General features: G+C 35.0%; 1 protein-coding gene across 1 annotated transcript in view; it reads right to left on the reverse strand.

Annotated features, from left to right (window-relative positions):
• Window positions 1-16,095: 16,095 nt before the first annotated feature.
• cop1 (COP1 E3 ubiquitin ligase) overlaps window positions 16,096-26,472 on the reverse strand; it is a 17,594-nt gene continuing 7,217 nt past the window's right edge. The window contains exons 8-16 of the mRNA XM_073849389.1: window positions 25,737-25,880; window positions 25,525-25,633; window positions 24,975-25,056; window positions 24,751-24,867; window positions 24,543-24,660; window positions 21,741-21,865; window positions 20,245-20,405; window positions 17,342-17,386; window positions 16,096-17,229 (exon numbers count right to left, since the gene is read on the reverse strand). Coding sequence (XP_073705490.1) covers window positions 17,212-17,229; window positions 17,342-17,386; window positions 20,245-20,405; window positions 21,741-21,865; window positions 24,543-24,660; window positions 24,751-24,867; window positions 24,975-25,056; window positions 25,525-25,633; window positions 25,737-25,880 — 919 coding nt within the window. The 3' untranslated portion in view covers window positions 16,096-17,211. The remainder of the gene's footprint in view (window positions 17,230-17,341; window positions 17,387-20,244; window positions 20,406-21,740; window positions 21,866-24,542; window positions 24,661-24,750; window positions 24,868-24,974; window positions 25,057-25,524; window positions 25,634-25,736; window positions 25,881-26,472) is intronic.

Consider the following 26,472-nt stretch of genomic DNA (forward strand, 5'->3'; position numbering starts at 1 on the left):
AAAAAAGATAAGATCATAATATTGAATACAGTTAATTATGAGTGACTGTTTCCTAAATAAGACTTCATCAAAACAATCATATCATTGCATTAGTACTAATTACAGAAGAGTTTTAATCTTTATTTGATATTCTTTTAGCTGCCAGAAATAATGTGAGGGTAAAACAAAAGCCTACATTATAATTCTAAAGTGGGATGACCATTATAGTGATCTAAAATAAGTTAAATCCATTTGAACAGTCTTCATCTTGATACTTTGATGAAGTAATGGTAATTAGACATTTTAGTCAACAAGTGTTACAATTGTAACCTCACAGCCAGACTGTGTAAGAATCTTTCATATTCATTTTCAACAGAAATATGCTAATTCAAAATACAGAAAGGATTGCACTAGATTCTCTCAAGCAGAGAAAATGTGCATGTGCTGAATAAGTGTCATCATTTACTGATCATTTTTGAAGAAATCTAAAATGTGACATCTGCCCCTACCTTAAAAGCTAAAAATTTCATGCATTTCAAGCAACCTTTATAACAGGAACCCAGATCACTGGGAAAGAAAACTCTCATTTAATTCATGGCGCATTCATTTGGAGGAGCCGATTGACTGTAATCAGTGTTTATTGTTGCAAAGATAAACAGTCATTTATCAATTTATCCTGAACATTTACTGCATAGAATAGTAATATTTCTAATTCTTTTAATCCTTCAAGGCAGTTTTAAATTGTCAATCCGATAAAGCCAGCCTCTGAGAACTTACTGGCAGTGTGTGGTATGACTAAGAGAATCTAAGCGTGCACATATAGGCGCGCTTTTCTCTCCTCCTTCTCATCAAATCCAATTACGCTTCCTACCCAGCGGGCTCAGGGACAGCAATCTGTGAGACGGGGCAGCTCCTGCTGGTGTGTGCGCTCCAGAGCATGTGGTTGGAGCAGCGCTGTTTGCCACACGTTGTCAGTGAACCTCTGTTTCCTAGCGCTTCACTGCAGCTGTATAACAACATTCAGCAGCAAGCAAAAACAGAGACTAAATGCCATGTATCCTGGTACCAACCCTCTCATTAAAGCCTGTAACAAAGGCACTCTCTTGGAATATCAGGGATTTGTTTCAAAGCAGTGCTGAAATTTTCATGTACACAGTTGTATTGGGTTAAAGGTCATTTTTTTTCCCTATGAAGCAGGTGCGAGGAAAAACACTGCATGCAATCCTCCTGCAATACTGTCTTTTCTCAAATGTGGGTCCTTTGGTCTTTATGGTACAACATCAAATTATAATGATCTGAAAACCTGTGGAAAATTTTTACTCAGAGACTCATCTGTATGTATTCAGAAGACATCTTTTCTGTGAGAGAATTCATTCTCTTCTCAGACACATTTTTCTATTAAGAAATAGTTTTACATAATACTGTTGGCTGAAAATGAATACAGTCAGTATATACAGTGTCTCACAAAAGTGATTACACCTCTCACATTTCAGCAACCATTTTAGTATATCTTCTCAAGGGACAATACTATAGAAATAAAACTTGGATATATTTTTTGTCAATCTGCAGCTTGTATAGTAGTACAGAGTTACTGTCCTCTGAAAATAACTCAACATACAGTCATTATTGTCAAAATAGCTGGCAACAAAAGTGAGTACCCTGAGTTATAACAGCAGTATGTTGTTTAACCATGCAAAGCCACGTCCTATTCATCGTTTTTGTCTGCTTGACAGGACCATACAAAGTTGTGTATCTTGTATTAGAGCAGTTAAAATTAGGTGCTTTAAGTACAATTCTCTCATACTGAACACTGGATGTTCAGCATGGCATCTAATGGCAAAGGACTCTCTGAGGATTTGAGAATTAGAATTGTTGCTCTCCACAAAGATGGCCAAGGCTATTAGTGGTTCAGTAACACCCTGAATCCGAGTTATACTACAGTGGTCAGGGTCATGCAGAGGTTTTCCAAGATGGGTTCCATTCAGAACAGGCCTTGCAAGGGTCGATCAACGATGTTGATCACTCGTTCTGTGCTTCAGGTGCAGAACCTGCTTCAAAAAACAAATGCATGAGTGCCAGCATTGCTTTAAAGGTTGCAGAAGTAGAAAGTTAGCTTGTCAGTGCTCAGACCATTCACCGCACACTGCAACAAGTCGGTTTGCATAGGTGTGGTCCAAGAAGGAAGCTTCATCTGAAGCTGGCTCACAAGAAAGCTTGCAAACAGTTTGCTGAAGACAACCTGTCCAAGAGCATGAATTACTGGAACCATGTCCTGTGGTCTGATGAGATGGTGCCCAGAATGTGTGGCGATGCCCTGGTGAGGAGTACCAAGAAAACTGTGTCCTGCCTACAGTCAAGCATGGTGGTGCTCCATCGTGGTCTGGAGCTGCATGCGTGCTGCTGGTACTGGGGAGCTGCAGTTTATTGAGGGAAACATGGATTCCATTATTTACATTCTGAAGCAAAACATGATGCCTTTTCTCCAAAAACTAGTCAGAATGGTTTCCAACATGATAACGATCCTAAAAACACCACCAAGATGACAACTGCCTTGTTGAGGAAGCTGAAGGTGATGGGGTGGCCAAGTATGTCTCCAGACCTGAACCCTATTAAGCACCTGTGGGGCATCCTCAAGCGTAAGGTGGAGAAGCACCATGTGTCTAACATCCAGCAGCTCTGTGAGGAGTGGAAGAGGATCCCATCAACAACATGTGAAGCTCTGGTCAATTCCATGTCCAGGATGATTAAGGCAGTGCCAGATAACAATGGTGATAACAATGGAACTTGAGGACAAGTTCACTTACAAGATGCACATTGACTACTCAAAAACATATCCTAGTTTCATTTCTATAGTATTGTCCCTTGAGAACATATACTAAAATGGTTGCTGAAATGTGAGGGGTGTACTCACTTTTGTGGCATATTGTATAATCAGACATAGAAGAGAGAGAGCAAATTCACAAAATGAACATGACCGAAAGGAGAGGTAAAATGTCAACACCTAGATCTGTAGATTTTGAAATTTCTATGCTTAAAAGACATATCCAGAGATACCAGCTTCACCATTAATAAAAGATGAGAAGTTTTTACACTTCAGATGACATTGAATAGCAAGCCTTTTTTAATATAAGATGAGAACTGTGGGTACCAAATGTAGGACTTTCGGTGAAGGTTTAACTTGTGATAATAAGCTCTACAGTCTCACCAAATAAATAAGTAAATACATGTATGCCTACATGAAATATTTATCCAAGTTTAAATTAGTCTAGAATTGTATTTGTATCCTAAAACATATACTAAGAATAACAATTCATTATTACAACATGCAAAACAGTCATATCTAACACTGCAATGATATTAGGAATATTAACACTGAAGATCTCTGAGGTAATTTCTACTAAAATTGATAACTAAGACACCAGTTGTGTATGTATGAAATGAGAGAGAGTGTTGTGATATGCGAGACATGAAAGTAGTGTCGGTTCTGTCACCTGGTGTCATAGAGCATTGCCAACTGATTATGAAAGAGATTAAAGGGATAGTTCACCAAAAAATGAAAATTCTGTCATTAATTACTCATCCTTATGTCGTTCCAAACCCGCAAGACCTTCGTTCATCTTCAGAACACAAAGATATTTGTGATTAAATTCGACAGCTTTCTGAAAGGTAAGGACATTAACATCAGTGGCTCAACCGTAATGTTATAAAGCTACACAGGAAAGCTCTTGGATTTATTAAAAAATGTTGTTGTGTTCCGAAGATAAACGTAGGTTTTACAGGTTTGCAACGACTCGAGGATGAGTAATTAATGACAGATTTTTTTCTTTTGGGTGTCTATACCTTTAAGAAATCCAGTGTACCTTGATTGCCAGTGAGAAAAAGTATTTTGGTGAACCACGTAATCAATCACATATTTATAATTAATACTTAATAGGGGAAATTATAGTGGTTAAAAATAAAATGGGTTGAGGATCTGTTAAAATGTGACTAGTCAAATTGAATACAAAAGCAAGACATGACAAAAAAAGTTTACATTTTTTAAACAAAATTAAAAACAAGTAAAAGACAGATGATAGATGCAACCACAAGAAAACACAGTGCTAAGTGGAAGCAAACATGGAAAAAAAGCAGTCTGTGATACAGGCCGACAGTGTAGGATGGTGTATTATGGATTACTCTGATAGTTATAGCATTACTCAGCTCCTCTCTTATCTTTGCCAACATGCAGATCAAATGATGCCAAGCAGTGAGAGCCAGGAAAGAACCGGCAGTGTATGATTTCAGTCAGCTATTTCATTTTATTAATATTATGAGATTTAAAAGCACAATATTCATATACATAATAATCCAATCTATATTTGCATCTATACTAATTCAAATTTGTAACATTTTTGCATGCCTGTGGTGCGATTTGTTTCGTGCATCAGCAAATATTTTGTTGGTGTTGCAAAATCTGTGTCCATTAATCCATACTGAAATCCATAATATCACATTCTCTAAAAAACATGCAGCTGTGAGCGGAGGATATGCCTTTTTTTTTAATAGATGGGTTTATAGCATTTGGAGGACCAAAATAAAATCTAGATTTTGTGTTGACCCAGTTCAGACAAGATGGCTGGAGGAATAAATTGTGCCAATTTTTGCATCATTTAACCATGCAGGCAAAAATGTTAAAAGATGGCAACGACAGCTTCCTGCCCCTCTCGATTCTTTTTGGGCTCCGAATAAGAACTCGGTCATACCGGAGAGAATTAAAGTGCAAGCTGTTGCCTGTGAGAAGTCGGGAACGCTGCCCACATTGCAAAGTGGAAGCCATCGGGTGAACCATTTGCAAAATATGGTGACAGTCTGACTTACAAAATTAGTATTCATAAATTGAATTCAGTTTTTTCCATAAAATGTGATGATATGTATTTTGACATCCTGAAATAATTACTAATAGCTGGAGGCAAACTTTACATTTATTCCATTTAATTTTATTATTTCATGAATGGAGCAAGAGTTGTAACAATTGTCACAAAAGATGAATTTTCTAAGATAAATGCAGTTAATGCAGATAGTATGTATAGTTTTTGTATCATATGTATATTAAATTAACCAAGTGGAAATGAAAAAGTACATTAATATAAAGGAATATAACCATTTGAGTGTAGAAGGAAACTTATCATGTGCTCTATAAATAATAAAAAATGTGGGTTTAATATTTTTATATATTTTTATATAGGGTTTCTTACGGAAGCCAATTTCCGCCATTATTTTTTTTAAAAAAGGGAATTGCAACTTTATCTCAAAATTCTGACCTTTTTTTTTTTTTTAGCACAATTGCGAGTTTACATGACTTTTTACTTCTGACTTTTTTCTCATAAATGTGAGATATTAATAAATTTTGTAACTTTGCAATTACAAGTTACAGAATTGCCTGATAAAATCTCACAAATGAGAGAAATAAACTTAGAATTATTTTTTTTTTCTCAGGATTGCGTGTTTGTATCTCACAATTCTGACTTTATATCTTGCAATTCTGACATTTTTCCTCAGATTTGTGAGATATAAAATCGCAATTGTGAGATACAAAGTCAGAATTGTGAGATATAAACTCACAATTGTGAAAAATAAATTTGTAATTCTGAGAAATAAAGTAAGAATGTCAAGGTATAAACTCGCAGTTGAAAATTATAGTTATAAATTATAATTATAGTACAAATTATATTATAGATATTAAGTCACAATTTGACTTTTTTCTCAGAATTGTGAGAAATAAAATTGCAATTCTGAGAAATAAAGTCAAAATGGTAAGATATAAACTTGCAATTGCAAATTATAGTCAGAATTGCAAGATACATATAAAGTAACAATTTGACTTTTTCTCAGAATAGTGAGTTACAAAGTCTGAATTGTGTGAAATACATTTGCAATTCTGAGAAATAATGTCAGAAAGGCAAGATATAAACTTGCAATTGTTAAGTATAGTCAGAATTCCAAGACATAAAGTCACAATTTGACTTTTTTTATCAGAATTGCGAGTTACAAAGTCAGAATTGTGAGAAATAAAATTGCAATTCTGAGAAATAAAGTCAAAATGGCAAGATATAAACTCGCAATTGCAAATTATAGTCAGATTTGCGAGATACACATAAAGTAACAATTTGACTTTTTCCCTCAGAATTGTGAGTTAGAAAGTCAGAATTGTGAGAAATCAAATTTAAATTCTGAGAAATAAAGTCAGAATGGCAAGATATAAACTCGCAATTGCAAATTGTAGTCAGAGTTGCGAGACATTAAGTCACAATTTGACTTTTTTTTCTCAGAATTGTGAGTTACAAAGTCAGAATTGTGATAAATAAATGAGCAATTCTGAGAAATGACGTCAAAATAGCAAGATATAAACTCGCAATTGTTACGCATAGTCAGAATTGCGAGATATAAAGTCACAATTTGACTTTTTTCTCAGAATTGTGAGTTATACACTCCTAATGGTAAGAAATGAAGTCAGAATTAAATACAGAATAAAAACTGACTTACTGACTTCTGAAGTTCTGAATTCAGTTCTGACTTTTTTCTCAGAATTGTGAGATACACTTGCAATTGAGAGTTATAAAGTCCACTTTTGAGTAAAAAAAGAATTCTGATTTAATTAACAATTCTGATTTAATCCTTGCAAGTGCATGTTATAAAGTAACAATTGCAAGAAATAAAATTGCAATTCTGAGAAAGTTACAATTGCAAGTTTATATCACACAATTTCTTAGAATTATGAGTTTTTATCTCACAATTTTTAAAAAAGGTCTAAATTGCGAGATATAAAATCACAACTGTGAGAAAAAAAAACTGAATTGTGAGATAAAAAATCACAATTACTTTTTTATTGTTTATTCAGTGGCAGAATCAGGCTTCGATAGTTCTAGAATATGCCTTATGAATAAAATTCAAGGAGACTTTTAGCATATTTTGAGAATGTTCCCAGTCTCTAATTCTTGCAAGGTCTATGCAAAGACTTTAAAACCTGGAAGGACAAATCCAAATGCTACTGCATACAGTGAATTCCAAGTGCTTCCAACTTTGTGGCAACTATTTAGGAAGGGTCTTTTTCTGTTCCAGCATTACAATACCCCTGTGTACCAAGTGCCATAAAGAAATGATTTACTGAGTCTGGTGTGGAAAGAGCTTGACTCGCACAAAGCCCAGACCTGAACTCCATTGAACACCTTCAGGATGAATTTGAACGCCGACTGCGAGCCAGACCCAATTGCTTGTGTCTGAATGAGAGCAAATCCCTGCAGCCATGTTCCAATACAGTCTAAATCCATCCAAGAAGAGTGTGTGCTGTTATATCACAAAAAAGAAGACAAACTCTCTATTATTGCCAATGTTTTTTAAACCTAAATGAACACATATAGCTGTGATGTTTCCACAGACTGTTGTCCATAGAGCTTATGCAAATATATACATGCAGTACACAGATATGCAAATTACATGTAAATTTGAACACGCATATACATTCAATGCTTGCATATTTCAATGTAAATATGATGTTAGATGCAAATTGATTCACAAACCCTAGAGCATAGGAAAGTTATTGAGCTATAGGACTGCACAGCCAAGCAATAATGTTGCTGTGGAAAATCACAGCTCATGCACAGAGGGGCTAATTCAACTCGCACTTAGAACAGAGGATTTTCTCCAGATAACTTTTGCATCTGCAAGATTTACATCCATACATTTAATCTTTTTAGCATGCACTACTGTTCAAAGGTTTTGGGTCTGTAATGTTTTTGAAAGAAGTCTCATATGCTCACCAGGGCTGTTTATTTGATGAAAATGGCATTGAAACAGCAAGTGTCATTTCAATTTAGAAAGATTTCTAATTTGATATATTTTAATGTAATATATATAATTTAATTCCTGATGGCACAGCTGAATTACTTCTTAGCATAATTACTTGAGTCTTCAGTGTCATATGATCCTTCAGAAATCACTGTAATCTGCTGATTTCATGCTCAGAAAACATTTATTATAATCAATGTTGAATACAATTGTGCTGCCTAATATTTTATGATACATTTTTTCAAGATTCTTTGATGAATAGGAAGTTCAAAAGAAGAGTATTTACTTAAAATAGAATACTTTAGTTAAAATAGAATAATCTCATGTTGAAAACGTACCTGTGGGAACTTTTCACAAGACGAGAAATACATAGCGCCATGTATGTTCTAGGGGTGCAATGGTTCTCCGTAAAAAACCTAACCGTACTCCCTCCAAAGGCAAAGCACAGTAACTACACATTTGGTCAAAATTGAGTTAAGGCGTAAAATGGGCTTTGTGACAACTGTTTTGTCTTGTGGCAAAGTCTCCTGGTTCAATTTTGTCCCGTTTCTACGGTGGCCGAGAGAGCTCAAGACGCTGCAATTTAAGAAAATGCGTTTCCGTATTTGTGTTTGCGTTGCGTGGATTTGCAGCGCCTGTGTTGTCAAACTGATGAAGATGTTGTTGTTTTTTAATTTGTTGTCGTTTTTTTCTGTTTGCATGTGTTTTCTTTCTGTTTGCATGTGTTTTCTTAAGTTGCAGCGCGTTGAGCTCTCTCGGCCACCATACGTTTCAGAGAAACGAGAGTGTCAAAATTGCAGTGACTACAAAATCCAAACTAATACCAAGGCAAACCGCAGTAAGTGATGTAACTGGGTTTTAGCTTTGTTTTCCTGGCTTTGACACTGCATCTGCGGTCTGCTGTTACACAATATCCAAAGATGGGTAAGGAAGATAGCAACATATGAACTCCTAGCAAGGCAAATGACAGCTTTATAATTATTTTACATGAACTAGCCAGCCGCTAGCAAATTAAACAAGCATTTTAACCTACCTGCACTGCTCCACTGAAGCCAATTATAATTTGTGTCTGTTGTGAAAGGAGCAGATGACTTAATATTGAGGCTTACTACTGAGCAATTGTAACATTCACAGCATGCAATCATCAATAAAAATATTAAAGTTATTAAAAACAATCAACATGTAGTAAGAAACACAACATGTTGGATGAACACATTTAGTTTGTAGATACTGCACTTTGCTTTTGCAACAGTGTTTTAGTTTTTTCAGGTCATCCAAAGGCAGAGTGCAGTATCTGCATTTTGGTGGTGAAAGGTCACATTAGTTGTCATGGTTTTTATCTTTAAAAAAATTTATTCCTAAGAAAGCATTACATGAATTACCACTAATCTACCCACAACTGGGTTGTACCAGTATTTAAGTCTTTTTTGTTACTTTTGATGGATTTAATGTGTCTTTGTTAAATGAAAATTTCAAAATTCTTAAAAAACAACAACGTACAACTGCTTTGCACATACATTATTTCATACATCATTTGAAATGTCTATTGATTGGCGCTATAACTCTAATGCTCCTACCCAATAGTATGAACAAAAATGAATGTGATGTAAAAATGCAACTGTAAGCATGCCGTTTTAGCTTGCTTTTTGATCTCTCATCTTTCAGCTCTTTCATCTTGAGTCATGTTTTTTACAGGTTTTTTTACCCAAGGATGGCGCATCCTAAATCCATCTCCGTGCCGTCAGAGCTACCGAGCAAACTCATTGCATCTGAAAAGTGAAAAATATGTTTTACCACCCCCAGTGATATGTACTTATTGGTATGTATTTCGCATCTTGCACAAAAAGTTCCCAAAGATACGTTTTCGTCATGAGATCAGGTAGCAAATGGTAGCTAAAGTTCTGCGAACACTCCATGTAAACTGGTAAGTCTTTATTGTTACTTTTGGTCGATTTAATGTGTTCTTGTTGAATGAAAATGTCAAAATTAATAAAAAAACTGTTTTGCACATACATCATTTCATACATCACTTAAAATGTCCAATGATTGGCGTTATAACTCTAATGATCCTACTCAACAATATGAACAAAAGTGAATGTGATGTAAAAATGCAATTGTAAGCATGCCGTTTTAGCTTGTTTTTCGATTGCTCATCTTTCAGCTCTTTCATCGTGAGTCATGTTTTTCACGGGATTTGTACCCAAGGATTGCGCATCCTAAGTCCATCTCCGTGCCGGCTGAGCTACCGAGCAAACTTGTGTTTTACCACCTCTAGTGTTAATTTCTGTTGGAAACTTCAGTGATATGTACTTGTATTTCGCATCTTGTGCAAAAAGTTCCCAAAGATAGGTTTTTATCGTGAGATACGGTAGCAAATGGTAACTTAAGTTCTGCGAACATTCCATGTTCCTGGGTTGTACCAATATTTAAGTCTTTATTGTTACTTTTGATGAATTTAATGTGTCCTTGTTAAATGAAAATTTCAAAATTCTTAAAAAACATGCTGACCCCAAACTTTTGAACGGTGGAAATTCAGCAACTGCTTTTGCACATACATCATTTCGAACAGCTGCGACTAACCACCTTAAAACAACAGAGAATTGTCTTTGACTTTAACTAGTCTGATAACACCGTATATTGTTTTGTCTTCGTTCTGCTTGTCAGAGATAAAGAAAGGAGGCATTTTATTGTTGTCCGGACTCTTTGTATTCTTATTGCGATACTCTGAGGCAGAATGTGGTGTCGCGGTAATGGAATGAGATTCAATCTTCCATCCATTCAGACTGACGGGCATTTTTATGTTTGTAATTTATGAACTGTTGTACGGAGCTTCATGGAACACCGCTTCTAAATTAGACCATTGTTTAGCATTCATGACTACGGCTAGCATGAACATTTAATGGCTTTAGTCTTGAGAGAGGAAAAAAGCTTCCAGGGGCAACACTTTAGACCGGCAAGGTTGAATTCATAATGTGATGGACCTGTACGTTACATCATTAAAAGTTTTCCTAGATCACTTATATAAAACAAGGATAAGCGTTTGGTAACTCTTATTATATATCAACTAGCATTGCATAGGGAAAAGTTTGAAACAGATAGAACATTTCCTTCATTAATAATCTATATCTCAGAGAGGAACGAGCCAGACAGGTGCATTCACGGACCATATCGATCGCCGGATAGAAATGCTGAGAACAGAACTTCTATACATCCTTAGTGTGCTAGTTAGTATGTTATCCAATAATGAGCTTCCCGGTGCTGAGAACTTATTGTTGAATGAAAGAGAACTAACTAGGACACCACAGAAGTCTCAAGTTCTGTTTTTGCTAAATAACATGAAAGTCTTAACGAACAAACAGACTTCAGCGGCCAAATCTACAAAGATTTCTCAGGAAGCTTCCTGATCCTTTTTCTTTGGCTTCCTCTGAGCTGTGCGCTAATGATGTGGTCTAACAGTGAGAGTACTGGAGACTTTCTCACTAAACCTCCACATCAAAGCAACCTTAAGAGAGCCCTAAGACCTCGGGAACTCACAGTGAGACTCCACACAAAAGAAGCTGTTAACTTAGAAGAGAGTTTAAGTTAAGAGGAAGGGGTTACGATGACTGACTGTAAGTTATAGGCTACATAACATTCATGCACTTGCTTGTAATTGCCTGCAATGAACAGCTTAAAATATCACACGAAATAAGAAGGTAATTGTGATTTCTCAATCTGCATCAATGCCACTGTAACTTTATATCTTCAAAAGTTAAAAGGTGGATGAATGTCAGTGTGACCTGATATTGCAAATTATATCTCAATGTGATTTTGTATCTTAAAACTTGACTTTATAATTCAAAAAATGACTTTATATGTTAAAGGTACACTACCAGTCAAAAGTTTTTGAACAGTAAGATTTTTAATGTTTTTTTAAGTCTCTTCTGCTCACCAAGCCTGCATTTATTTGATCCAAAATACAGCAAAATCAAAATATAGTGAAAGATAACTGCTTTCTATTTGAATATATTTTAAATTTTAATTTATTCCTGTTATCAAAGTTGAATTTTCAGCATTATTACTCCAGTCTTCAGTGTCACATGATCCTTTAGAAATCATTGTAATATGCTGATTTGCTGTTCAAGAAACATTTATATTATTATTCTCAATTTAAAACAGTTGAGTACATTGTTTCAGGATTCTTTGATAAATAGAAAGATCCAAAGATCAGCATTTATCTGAAATAAAAAGCTTTTCTAACATTATACACTATACCAGGGGTGCCCAAACTCGGTTCTTGAAGGCCAGTGTCCTGCAGAGTTTAGTTGCAACCCCAATTAGACAAAGCTGAACCAACTAATCAAACTCTTCCTAGGCATGCTAGAAACTTCCCAGCAGGTGTGTTAAGGCAAGTTGGAGCTAAATTCCACAGGACACTGGCCTGGGCACCTCTGCACTATTTGTAGAAATAATACTTTTATTTAGCAAGGATGCTTTAGGATGCAAAAGTGATTCTATTTCAGATTTCAGATAAATGCTGTTCTTCTTTCTATTCATCAAAGAAACCTGAAATAATTCTACTCAGCTGTTTTTAACACAATAATACTAATAATAACAAATGTTTTTGAGCAGCAAATCAGAATATTGGAATGATTTCTGAAGGATCATGTGACTGAAAATTCAGCTTTGAAATCACAGGAATAAATACATTTTAAAATATATTAGAAAACAGTTATTCTAATAGTAAAAATATTTCAAATTTTACTGTTTTTGCTGTACTTTGAATCAAATAAATGCAGGCTTGGTGAGCAGAAGAGACATTTTAACCAGTGAAAAACACTTTGAAAAACATTAAAAATCTTACTGTTCAAAAACTTTTGACTGGTAGTGTATCTGTCTCAATCTGACTGTATTTCTCAACATGAGATTATATATTTGAAATGCGTCTGACAAAAAGACTTAAAATAGGTCATAAACTGACATCTTATCTCAGTCCAAATTTATATCTCAAAATATATCTCACAATTTGACTTCTGTGTCACAATGTAACTTCCTATTTCACAATCTGACTTGATATCCTTGTTTTTAAAGTTCTCACAGTTTGTCAAAGTTTCTTATCTGAGATTTTAATGCAGTTGATTAAATCATTTATTCTTCCTTGAACTCTCGTAACACCTTTATGAATCAAAAAAGAGCATTCATTTTTCAAGAATGAATAATTTCTCATTTATTAAATGAGTTTCTACTTGTACATTGTCAGTTAGCAAATGTTAAAGCCAGAAGTATTCTAGGGTATGTTTTAGACTTTGGAATCGTGGCACATTTATCAAGCAAATTTGCTTTAGCTGCCAAATTAGAGAGAGGGTATTTTCAGCTGGACTCAAGTCTGGGCTCTGAGCCATTACTTAATACCAACTTCCTTCTCTCATCTTCGTTTTTTCCTCCCTTATGCTTTGGAATATTGACCTACACTGAAAAAAAAAATCACTCAGAAATTGCTAGTAAATATCACAAAGAAATGTAAAAATAAATAAATAAAAACAATAATCTTTGTTTTCTGTACTTTGAAACATATTTGTATTTATTTATTTTTTACAGTGTACTAAAATGAATATGCCTCATGCAGATCTCTAGTGACAGATTTTTATTTTTTTCTAAGCAGCCTGCTTCTGCTTCCATGCCTGACAGTATGGGTGCCGTTATCCGGGTGTCAGGCTAAATTTGTTTGCACCACACAGTTTTATCTCATGGCTTCTAGCAAGCTAGTTACATTCCTTCAAGCAACTTTTAAAAAATAGGTCATTCCTATTATGCAGTACTTTCTGAACTATTTAACTTCACTTAAAATGAATATGCTTGTTCTGTAATGTAAGAAAGTATTTCTAAATTTGTATACCAGACTCAAAGAACAGACAGAAAACAATGTATTTTTTTTTCCCCATTTTTGGGGGAATAAAATGTTGTATAAAATCAAGCAAATTATATACAGTCAAGCCTGAAATTATTCATACCCCTGGCAAATTCCGACTTAAAGTTACTTTTATTCAACCAGCAAGTTTTTTTGATTAGAAATTACACAGATGTCTCCCAGAACATAATAAGACGATGTACAAGAGGCTTCATTGTGGAAAAAAATATTTCTTAGCTTTTATTTACATTTGAACAAAAAGTGGCATGTTCAAAATTATTCATACCCTTCTCAGTAATCAATAGAAAAGCCTTTATTAGCTATTACAGCAATTAAACGCTTTCTATAATTGCTGACCAGCTTTTTGCATGTCTCCACTGGTGTTTTTGCCCATTCATCTTTAGATGAGCTCCAACTCTTTCAGGTTGGAGGGTCTCTTTGCCATCACCCTGATCTTTAGCTCCCTCCACAGATTCTCAATTGGATTTAAGTCAGGACTCTGGCTGGGCCACTGCAAAACATTAATGTTTTTTGTCTGCTAACTATTTCTTCACCACTTTTGCTGTGTGTTTTGGGTTGTTGTCATGCTGAAATGTCCACTGGTGCCCAAGGCCAAGTTTCTCTGCAGACTGCCTGATGTTGTTGTTGAGAATTTTGATGTATTGCTCCTTTTTCATGGTGCAGTTTACTGTGATTAGGTTCCCTGGTCCACCAACTGAAAAACACCCCCAAAACATTAGGTTCCCACCAGCATGTTTGACAGTGGGGATGGTGTTCTTAGGGTTGAAGGCTTCTCCTTTTTGACGCCAAATGAAGGCTGCATCATTGTGGCCAAACAGTTCAATTTTTGTTTCATCTGACCATAAAACAGAGGACCAGAAGTCTTCTTTTTTTGTCCAGAAGAGCATTTGCAAAGGCCAAGCAGGCTTTGTGTGCCTTATCTGGAGAAGCGGTATCCTCCTTGGTCTGTGTCCGTGGAACCCAGCGGTGTACAGTGTCCATTGGATTGTCTGCCTTGAGATGTTGCCAACAGCAGAGCCCAGATTCATCAGGATGGCCTTGGTGGTGATCCTTGGATTCTTTTCTACCTCTCTCATTATCCTCCTGGCCAGCACAGGTGTCACTTTTGGCTTCCGACCACGTCCTCTGAGATTTTTCACACATTTCTAATTAAAAAAAAAAAAAAAAAAAAAAAAAAGCCATGACTGTCCACAAACCAACAGCAGAGGGCTTCTGCTTTTCACCTGTTGATTAAAACAGCTGTTCCCAATGAATCAGGGTAATTAAGACGCTTTAGGACAGCTTGGACTATTTGGAACGGTATAGAACTTTGAATATTCCAATAGACTCTGACAGTTTGCAAAGGGTATGAATAATTTTGGACATGCCACTTTTTGTTCAGAGGTAAATAAAAGATGAGTAATAATTTTTTCCACAATGATGCTTCTTGTACATCGTCTTATCTTTTGCGAGAAGCCTGTGTCATTTCCGGTCAAAAAAAAAAAAAAAAAAAAAACTTTCTGGTTGAATAAAAGTAACTTTAAGTCAGAATTTGCCAGGGGTATGAATAATTTCAGGCTTGACTGTATGAACAAATCCCTTTGTAAAGAAAACTTCAGAATATAGACAGGAATAAAAATGTAAAGACTTTTCAAGTGTTACTGAAGTGGAGATTTTTGGCTCATTGTAGGAGAAAAAAAATAATTTTGAGAAAACGGCCTTTAAAAATATGTATTGTAATTGAAATATATTGACACAAATACATAAAGAGCTATAAAAGAAACAATTAACAGTGTTTTTGGGTGTTTCTTTTTCCACTAGTCTGAAAAAACACTTAATGAAACACCAAAATCTTAAACTTGACAGGTGCATGAAAAAAAAAAAAAGTTTTTGCCTGCAATGTCTCCCCTTAATGTTCCAGTTTGCTAAATTTTCTTATCTGTCTTGACATTTTAAGTAATTAATTTATTTCACTCGAACTCTTATGAATAAAAAAAGCATTAATTTTCGCATAATTAATTTCTCATTTATAAAATAGTTTCTACTTGTACATAGTCATTTAGTTAATGAGCCAGAAATATGATTTCCATCTATACAAATGTTTGAGTTTCATATATTGTCCAATCTTTTAAGACATGAAAAGGATATGTACTGAATAGACAACCCAAACTTATAATAACTGAAAATCCAGAGATCTTTCAATCATGTCACTGTAAAATTATACATAATCAGGGCACTATTGTAAAACACAAGAGTTTAAAAAATTACCCTAAGGAAAATCATTTTGTATTCTCTAATTTTCATTCTGAAGCACAAGATCAAATTTGAATAAATAAGAGAAAATATCAATTTTCTCTATCATACTATACTAGGAAAGAGAAAGTCAGTCAGAAAGATGAACACTGTTATAACCAAAGAAAAAAAGAATCATTTATTCATTCAAATTAATGTGTTAAAATGAGTAAATAAACAGAATTACTGGGATGCAACACAGGACTTACGAATAAAGCTTGAAACCTAAAGTCTATCATGGGTCCAATGTTCACACAATTTCTATAAATTATTAAAATAAATAACACTTGTACAAGAACTCAAAGATGAAAGAGCAGCAATGTTATGGGTGATGTTAAATAATCCCAACGAAGCATACATAGTGTCATTAAACCTTTGACGAGTTACAATTTAGTCCGTTTTTGAACATTTGTGACCATGTATAGAAGAACCCCTGGGCGTTATACCGAAAGACAGCAAAATATCAAATCTTGAACTGAGAAGAAACTCATGCAAAGGTTGTCTGATGAGTATAGGACTTCCTGGGATTTACAATAATTAAATCAAATGCGGTAAATACCAAATTAAGAGTACATCTTGTATACTTAAAAATACCCTCGATATGAGCATGTCCACTTTACCAACAGAAAAGCTATAAAAGGTCCTGTAATTTCATTTGGGGAGACCACCGGAATATGCCAAAGCTTACACATATCATATGGATAAACAGACACCGTGTATCAAAAAAAAACAAAACAAACAAGTAAATGGATACACAACAGGCTCAAAGGAATCAAAGACGGCTAATTTATAGAACCAAAAGTATTTCATTGTGTTATGGTCTTGTGCTTTGGCCTTAAATGTCTCGCAGCTCGCAGTTCTGGCTAGAATTACCTCTAGTAAAGGTTTCAAAGGAGTGTGTGTCTTCCCCTCCGTGTTTAAAGATGTTCAGTTATTCACCAATATCTTCTTAATACCTTTATTCAACAACTTTATTCGAAAAGAGGCATCTGTGCTGTCTCCCTGTCAGCACAAACAGGTCCTCATCCCAACATTTCACATACAGCGATAGTATGACGATGCAGAATGATCGAGTCCTTTACAAATATAATGCTGATAAAAACCAGTTCTGCTGGTTGTTTCCTCGGAAATGTTTGCTTCAGTTCTGCCCAGCTTCAGCGCTTTTTCATCAACCAACCGTCGAAGCAACAGTTCCTTAGTAGGTTCGGACGACAGATTCAAGTGGACCTTCAGACCAGCTCAAGTACCTTTAGAAACAAGAAAAACATTTGTAGTGTGAGCACTTTAGAGTTTTGACTTCAGGAGGACAATAAAAATAGACCTTTGTGCAGCTATTTATTGTTTTACAGTACAACTCACCTTGATTGTTCCTTGACTGTTGGCTGCAATCAACACATTTGACTCCTGAGAATCAAAACAGAGAGGATTTTAGAGCATCGACTAAATGTCCCAAACAATATTTAGTTTGACAGCTCATTCGCCGGTCTGGGACGGTTGGCCTAATCCTCCCAGGTCATTCCAGACTCAAATACTCAGTTTGTGTTTCATTATTGTTATACGGTTCACAAAAAGGCCTTGACATTTTATTTCTACGTAATTTATGTAAGGATGAGAAAGGCAATTAATTAAGACCAAGACACTAAGCAGAAATTCAGTCTGGTCAGCAGGTTTCGCACACAATTATTGTCGATTTTTTTTTCTCTGGGAAAATGTCAAGCATAAAAGGTATGTAATACACAAGGGATCTGAAAGCAGTGGTAATGTTTACTTAGGGTTTCAGCTGATAAAGCAGGCAAAACGTGAATCCGTGCGTCTCGTTTTCTAATAATTCTGAGCTGATTAGGCTTGATCATAATTACTTTTATTACATATTAACTCTTTGGGGAACCATGATTATTGAGCAGTTTAAATTTTAATAGCATACTGTGAAAGCCTGTTTTCGCAACTGAATAAATAAAAATAGATTATGACGACTTTTCATCTCACAATTCTGATTCACAGTTCTGACTCTTTTTCTCAGAATTGTGTTATAAAGTCAGAATTGTGAGATCTAAACTCGCAATTCTGAGAAAAAGATGTCACAACTGCAAGATATAAGCTCGGAATTCTGAGAAAAATTGATATCTCGCAATTCTGACTTTATATTACCCAATTCTGAGAAAAAAGTCAGATTTGTGAGTTTATATCATGCAACTCTAACTTTATAACTCACAACTGCAAGTTTATCTCTCACAATTCTGAGAAATAAAGTCAAATTTTGAGAGGAAAAAAATACAAACTAACAGTTCTGACTTTTTTTTCTCAGAACTGTATGTCAAAGTCATAATTGCGAGACATAATTAAAGAGAAACTTGCAGCTGCAAGTTATAAACTCAGACTTGCAAGATAATGAATAAATAAAAATAGGTTATGACTTTTTATCTGACAATTCTGACTTTTTTCCTTAGAATTACAAGATACAAACTCACAATTCTCAATTTTTTCTCAAAGTTGAGAGATAAACTCGCAATTGCAAGTTATCAACTCAGACTTGCAAGATATAAACTTACAATTCAGACTTTTCTTAGAATTGCGTAATATAAACTCATAATTGCGAGTTATTAAGTCTGAATTCTGACTTTTTCTCAGAATTGAAAGAGATAAACTTGCAGTTGTTATAAAGTCAAAATTTTGATACAAACATGCATTTGCGAGAAAAAAAGTCAGAATCATGCAATTCTGACGTTATAACTCACAATTGCGAGTTTTTAAATCACACAATTCTTTTTTTCCCTCAAAATTGGACTTTGCAACTCACAACTGCAAGTTTATCTTACAGCTCTCAGCAAAAATAAAAATAAAAATTGTGAGGTTAAAAAAAAAACAAAAAACAAAAAAAACTTTGCATTTGCAAGAAAAAAAAAGGCAGAATCACACTTCTGACTTTATACCTTGCAATTGCGAGTTTGTATCACGCAATTCTGAGGAAAAAAGTCAAAAAGTCAACAAAAGTCAGATTTGGGAGGTTATATCTCGCAATTGCGATTTTATATCATGCAATTCTGATGGGTTTCCACAGCATACTGCAATTTAAATAAGAAACTTTGAAGTGAAAACAGAAATGATATGAACTAAAACCTAAACATGTTTTTAAATAATTAAAATAAAGCTTAAATAATAGATTAACTAATACAAAAGTTTAACTTTAAAAATGTTACTAAATTTAACCAAAATGAAATAAAATCTAAAATATTTTAAAGCAAAAACGATTGCAAATTGCAAAAGTAGATAAAAACTTAAATTAAAATGAATATTGAAAATCTTGAAGAATACTATAATATTTTTTATAATACTAAAATAACACTGGAAAACAGAGAGCTTTGGTTTCACTGAATTTTAGCATTTGCATAATGGGAAATATTTTGGGCCGTCTTACAAAGTTAACTGGCACAAAAAAAGACTCATTTATTCTCAAAGTTACTTTAAGATAAAAAAACTTATTAAATTCACACAGAAACCGAAAGGTCTTCCATCATGCAAAATGAACACTCAGATTTCATAGGGCTGCTTTGAAATTACTCAATTAAGATTTTATGATATAAATATATTACTGTTGCATAATACCATTCTCAACTTTTATAATAATAATAATGAGCAATATTATATTACTATAATATATCATTCAGTTTGACTGTGTTCCGACAATAAAACCAAACTAAAAAGGAAAACTGAAGCGACCCAAAAAGAAATACTTAAAACTCAGTAAATATTTTAATACTTACAATACTGCGATTTATATTATGCTCCAGTTAAATTATTATGAATCCTTTCAAGTTATTGTATGATTCCAATATTTAAATCTTTAACAATGCACAAGAAGAAAAAAATATACATAAAAATAAATGTTAAGATTGTGACAGCACTGTTCAGATCTAAAGGGAAAAGCAAATATGTGTTTGGTAATAAACACAGTACTGTGCATGGCAAATTAGCCACAGGCTGAAAGATGACTTTATAGCAATGCCTTTTCCTGCAAACCACATTATTTTAGACACTGAAGTGGAGGAGTGTGGGTTTAATAAGCATGGAATTCTGAAAGCGGATGCACACCAACCTTCTCCCAACCCACTGTCCTTTGCTACCCTGCCATTACTTGTCCTTAATGTACCAAGGAGTTTAGTTCGACTGTCCCCATGTGCCCCCATTGCCCTTCTTGTTCCACTGCTGGTTTTCGAAGCGTGATTTATCATGTCAAATGTGAATGAGATAAGACTGAACCATACCCCATCAGGTAGAGCTCGCCAGCACACTGCACTGACAAACTCATTGGTGTCGTCCTCTTTCTTGTCCTTGTCCAGGACACTCTTCACAGTGTCAAACTTGAAAGTCAGCAGCGTCTTGGAGAGGCCTTTGTAGTACAAGTACAGCGAGTTGTTTTCACTTCCTGTGGGGTATAAAGTAAGAGTGTTATTGAAGAGTTGGAGTATTTTTTAATCAGATAAACATTTAGTACAATGCAAAAACTGGTTTTGGTTTCTTTTTTACTTAATAATAAACCTTTAACTGATTTGAATGATCAAAAGACGCTTTAAAATGTAAAGGTCCCATATTGTACACATTTCTGGAGGTTTATTTTAGTTGTTGATGTCCTTAAGAATATATATTTGCGGTATAAGTGCCAAAATCCATCTCAATATATTTTTTACAGCTCCTTTTTTAGGAGCTCTGTCAAAAACAGGTCGAGTTTGGCCCATCTAATTAATATTCATGAGCCTCTCTTCTGTTTGGCCTGTTGTTTTCTGAGTGACACACAGCCAGGCCAACCACAGGTAACTACGGTCATGTATGCTTTAGCCGAGCCCAGAGCCATAGAGAGAGCCTAGCTTGCTGATGCTCAACAGGATATTTCAGAATGATCATTAATGTTTTTTCTTTTTCAAACACCGAATGCAGTAAGCTACATAACTGTTGCTTTAGTAAAGCCCCTTTCACAATGCGCGCTGATTCTGGAAAATTACGGGAACGAGCGCTGTGTGAACAAAAGCACCATAAAGGCAGTGTTGTAGTGATGATGCACGTTATCATGCGACTCTTCACAACGAAAAAATACGTGCAAAGTGGAATGAAGCAGCGATCAGGCAGAGCCAGCTCCTCACTATCAGCACTGAAGCACAGTTTGTTCAGGTTAGTTTCAGTTTAGTGAAACGTACGCGTCGCATTACACTTCACATCCAAACGTCACATGTCTTTATGGGTTGTGTGTAAAGCACGCACAGATTCCGGAAAACAACTGTGAATGAACCAAATCAAACAACTCCGGAACAAATCATGGGAAACATTATCCGTGTATTTACCGGAATCGCTGTGTGAAAGAGGCTGAAGTTGACGTGCCAGTGGTCTCTTATATTCACGTTGTTCGGAAGCCTGTGTAATGATGTAGTTTCGACATCTATCGACTGAACAGGGTTTTCTCGACTTGTTTTCGTGTTGTTGTTGCTTAGCAATGTTATGGACACGATATTGTCTGGGTTTGACAAAAGGAGGGTGGGACGTGATCGGTGCTCGAGGTGGTGACTGAGTAGATCGGACGTCACATCTTTGCAGAAGTCACAGTGGCTCGTGAAAATGAACAGCTACTTTAAGCAGGCTGTGTGCAGTTTACTGTGAAACTCATATGGTAGTTACATAGCCCCTAGACCTCAGTTATCATGAAAAAAGCCAGGAAATTTCGATTTTGACAATATGGGACCTTTAACCAATTTTGCATAGTGCCACTCACCACATGCTACATAGTCTCCATTGGATGCCAGACCCACAAAGTTCTTCTCGTTGATGTGGCCTTTGAAGGAGCGCAAACAATGTGGCTTGTTCACGTTCCAGAGCTTCAGCTGGCTGTCCGTTGATCTGTGGGGATGTTACAATTGAACTCAGATGTTTGGTTTTCAACTTGAGAGTTGTGTGTAATCGGTGGTGTAACAGTTCAGATTTCTAATGATGCAGATTGGATCTTGGTTCTGGTTTGAATAGGAAAGCAATATTTTTGTAACACAGTAAGCCGATAGTATAAATTAACTTTTTTGATTTTTAAGGACTTCAATCAGAGATCTTACTTATAAAACAATGTTTTCTCTTTCAAATTCTAAAGATTAATAGATAAATAAAAATATGCTAATACAAATTTAACAAATAAAGTGAAGCATATGCAAAGTATCACTACTAAAGTATTACAAAGTATACTACACTTTTACTGTAGTACAACCACAGTTAGTTTTCTTAAGGGATTTGTAGTTGTGTATAATTTATTTTTTCTTTGTTTTGTCAGAATTATACCTTGCAACTGCGAGTTTATATCACGCAATTCTGAGAAAAAAAGTCAGAATTGTGAGTTTATATTTCACAAGCCTTTTTCCCCTCAAAATTGGACTTTGTAACTCACAATTGCAAGTTTATCACACAATTCTGAGAAAAAAAAAGTCCGATTTGAGAGGTTATATCTCACAATTGTGAATTTATATCGTGCAATTCTGACTTCATTTCTCAGAATTGTGAGTTTATATTACAATTTTGACTTTATAACTCACGATTGCTAGTTTGTCACAATTCTGACAAATGAAGTCAAAATAGTGAGATGTAAACTCGCAATTGCGAGAAAAAAAGTCAGATAAAGTCGCAAATACATTTTTTTTTACAGTTTCTTATTCAGTGGCAGAAAGGGGATCCCACAGCTTATTGCAATTTAAATAATAAACTTTAAAGTGAAAAAAGAAAAGATATGAACTAAAACTATTCAAATATGTTTTTCAAATAATGCTTAAATAATACATACATTTAAGTAAAACTAAAATTTTACTTAATTTAACTCAAAGTGAAATAAAATCTAACTAATACAAATGACAAAAGTACATAAAAATAAAAATATTAAAAATCTTGATGAATACTTTTTAATAATACTAAAATAATATTGGAACACAGAGTGCTTTGGTTTCACATAATTGGACATATTTGTTTTGTTTTTATAACTGTACTGCCTTAGCAGTTTGATGCTTTCTATCGTTTAAGAAAAAAAAAAAAAAAGAAAAAAAAAAAAGATTTGTGAAATCGCTCCAAAATTCTCATCTGAAACAAATGATTTACCATAGGTGCTCTGAAACAGATGACTTACAATTCACATTCTGAAGTCCCGATGTGAATAATGATTCGCAAAGCATCATTCCAGATCAGGAGTGGATAGTGAATCATTTGACTTAGATTGGAACTTTGTGTATCGTTCATGATTCATTTGATTCATATTGTGACTTTAAACTGCGTATCCCAATCATTTGATTTGAATCATTCAATTTGCGAAAATGATTCACAAACTAGTTCTGATCTAGGCTAAATCAAATGATTTGGCACGATGTGCGAAGTTCTGATCTAAATCAAATGATTCGCGATATGCTATTTGAAATCCCTATCTGCAACAAATTATTCGTGTTACGCAATCCGATTGGAGTGCTTTGAAACAGTGAATCATTTTGTGGCGCTGATTCGGAGTTCCGAAAAGCTCAGTATCACCCATCAATTCAGGCTTTTCAAAATCATTACAAGCAATGCAATTTAATTTAATCTAATGTTTTTTGCTAGTGAATCGCTTGATATGAATGATTGAAGTCAGGGGTTTGAATCAATCGGAGTAGTTCCAGCGTAAATTACTGAAATTATTTGGTACAAATGTTCCTCTTTTTGCATCATTAGCCATGTTTAAATGACACTGTCAGTTTTTGAATAATCACCAAGGATATTTGCTTATTGAAAAACATTTCATAGATATATTGTCTTGAAATAATTCGAGAACTTTTAAAATACTCTTCTAGAATATAGCTATTTTCAAGGTCTTTCCAGGCCTAAATTCAACTACTTCAAGCACTTTAAGCACCTTGTATAATTGACCCCTAAATAATTGATGTTTTGTTTAGGTTAAAGGAATAGTTCACCCAAAAATGAGAATTCTGTCATTAATTACTCGCTCTCATGACGTTCCAAACCCGTAAGACCATTGTTCATCTTCGGAACACAAATTGTCATCATGAAAATCGGACTTTTTTCATGTTATAAACGGGTCCCTGGTGCACCTACCAACCCAGAAATTGTGAAAAAGGACAACCTAGTAACTTTGTTTTGGTAAGCCCTTCTTTGCAAGCATGTGAAAAAATGAGCTGCTCAGATTTCACTCCCCCCCGTGACGTTTTATTATAATATTATAGCTCCTTAATCTGCATATTTCCACCCATGCAAAAGTTCAAGGAAAGCATGCTAATTGTTCTGACGTTGGCTGAACATGGTAGCTGCGTTGCTGTGTATGTAGAGTCAGAAAGCTCTCGGATTTCACCAAAAATACCTTAATTTGTGTTATGAAGATGAATGAAGGACTTATGTGTTTGGAACAACATGAGGTCGAGCAATTAATGGGAGAATTTTCATTTTTAGGTGAACTATCCCTTTAAGTAGCGTGATACAGCAATAAAAATCTCACACTTAAGACATAAGACATTTTCCATTGATACAAGATTAAAAAGCACAAGAAATTTCAAAGTATACATACGCAGACACAATCTCTTCTCCGTTGACAAATTTGGCATAGGACACTGCTTTCCTGTGGCCTTTAAAAACCATGATGGGCTGCTTAGTGTTTCTCAGGTCATAGTAGTGCACACAGTGGTCTAGAAAAAAGATTTAGAATGGGTTTAAAAGTTGAATGATTTTAGCAGGAAGTAAAACTTTTAATAGATCGATTCAAATGAATTATGCACCTGCACAACCGAAGGCAAGGTGATAACGAGAGGATGGACTGAACTTGACACAGCATACGTTGGCCTTCGCTTCAATGCTGGCTACTGAATTGTCCAGGTTGGTGGACCACAACTTGACTGGGGGAAAAAAAGAGAGAGAATTTATAGTTAAGTATTTATAGAAGAATATCCTTAAGAATCCCAAATCAAATAACTTGATCAGAACAGTAAAGTTGCAGAAATACCTTTTGCGTCATCCGATCCCGATGCTAAGAGCTTGGGATCCATAAGGTTGAAATCGACACTCCAACACCGCTTTTCATGCTCCTGTGGAAATGAAACTTGCAAATCACAGCTGTATACACAAACATACATATTAAATTCAAAATTAACCCAAGTCTCAATGTAAATATATATGTACTGGAACAACTTATCCGGTTGATAATGATTGTGCTTCTGTTTTTCAAATATTTAATTTAATGCTTTAATCTTTTAGATGTTTTTGGTACACAATGTACAGCATAAACCACATTCTGGTATCAAAAACAATTCTTAAAATGAATTTTTACTTTTTTTTTTTTAGCAAGGATGCATTAAACTCATTAAAAGTGACAAAGACATTTATAATGTCACTAAAGATTGCCATTTTATTATTTCTATTTTATTTATTATAACAAAAGATGAAAAGTGAATCTGTAGCAGACTGTGACTCTGAATCTTTAAAAATTGCCCTTCTACTGTAAGGGGTATAAGAGTAATGAATGTCATCTGGTGCCGCCCGACACTTAAGGGTACCTGGTAGACCTTCGACCTCTGTCCCGTGAACCCATCCCAAAGAATGACAGTCCCCTCATAATCGCTGCTCGCTAACAGATTTTTGTGGTAGCTACTCCAGCTGATACAGCTGCAAAGAGACAAGACAGAAGAAAATGTGACGCTGGATTATGCAGCAGCACAACAGAACAAGAACATTCAGGCCAACCCCTGATTTCAGACATTCTTTATACCTAATTTTAGAGTTACATGTCATCTCGTTGACAGGATAATGAATGTCCACAGCATCCTGGATCACAGTGCCGTACTCAAACACTTTAATTTTCTTAGTGACACCGGCAATGGCAAAGTAATCACAGTCACGGTCAAACTCAATGCTGCAAAAGAGGGAAAAGAAAGGAGACAGAACAAGTGTTAGCACAGCGAGTTCTCCTGACTGTGCATGCTCATTATCTGCTCTACTTCCACTCAAACACGGACAGTAAAAGAGACAAGAGCTGTAATGCATCCAAACAGCCTCTCAGACGCTTAGTTGATCAGAGAGAAGTATGCCTGAAAAATGTTGGTGAGATGAAATAATCCGTGCAGTTATTTGGCTGGTTGAGGATTGGTGTAATATATCTGAACATATTACATAAAACATTGAAACAACGGTGGGTTTGAGCCAATGATTATGTTTGTAAATCCAATACTAGGCTTGGGAATTGAGAACTGAACCAAATGATTTTCATGATGTTAACAGTTCCAACTGTCTGCCACTGATGCGGAAAAAACACCATTCTAACACACTCAGATCATGTTTACTGCACCGTTGAATCTATAAAAAATTGTTAGTTGAGAGCTTACAGTCTGAACCTAATGTGATAAAGATAAAATATACACTACTGTTCAAATTTTGGGTTAGTAAGAAGTCTCTTATGCTAATAAAAGCTGCATTTGTTTGGTCAAAAATACAGTAAAAATACTACT

Source organism: Garra rufa, chromosome 10 (genome assembly GCF_049309525.1).
Source record: "Garra rufa chromosome 10, GarRuf1.0, whole genome shotgun sequence".
Classification (NCBI taxonomy): domain Eukaryota; kingdom Metazoa; phylum Chordata; class Actinopteri; order Cypriniformes; family Cyprinidae; genus Garra; species Garra rufa.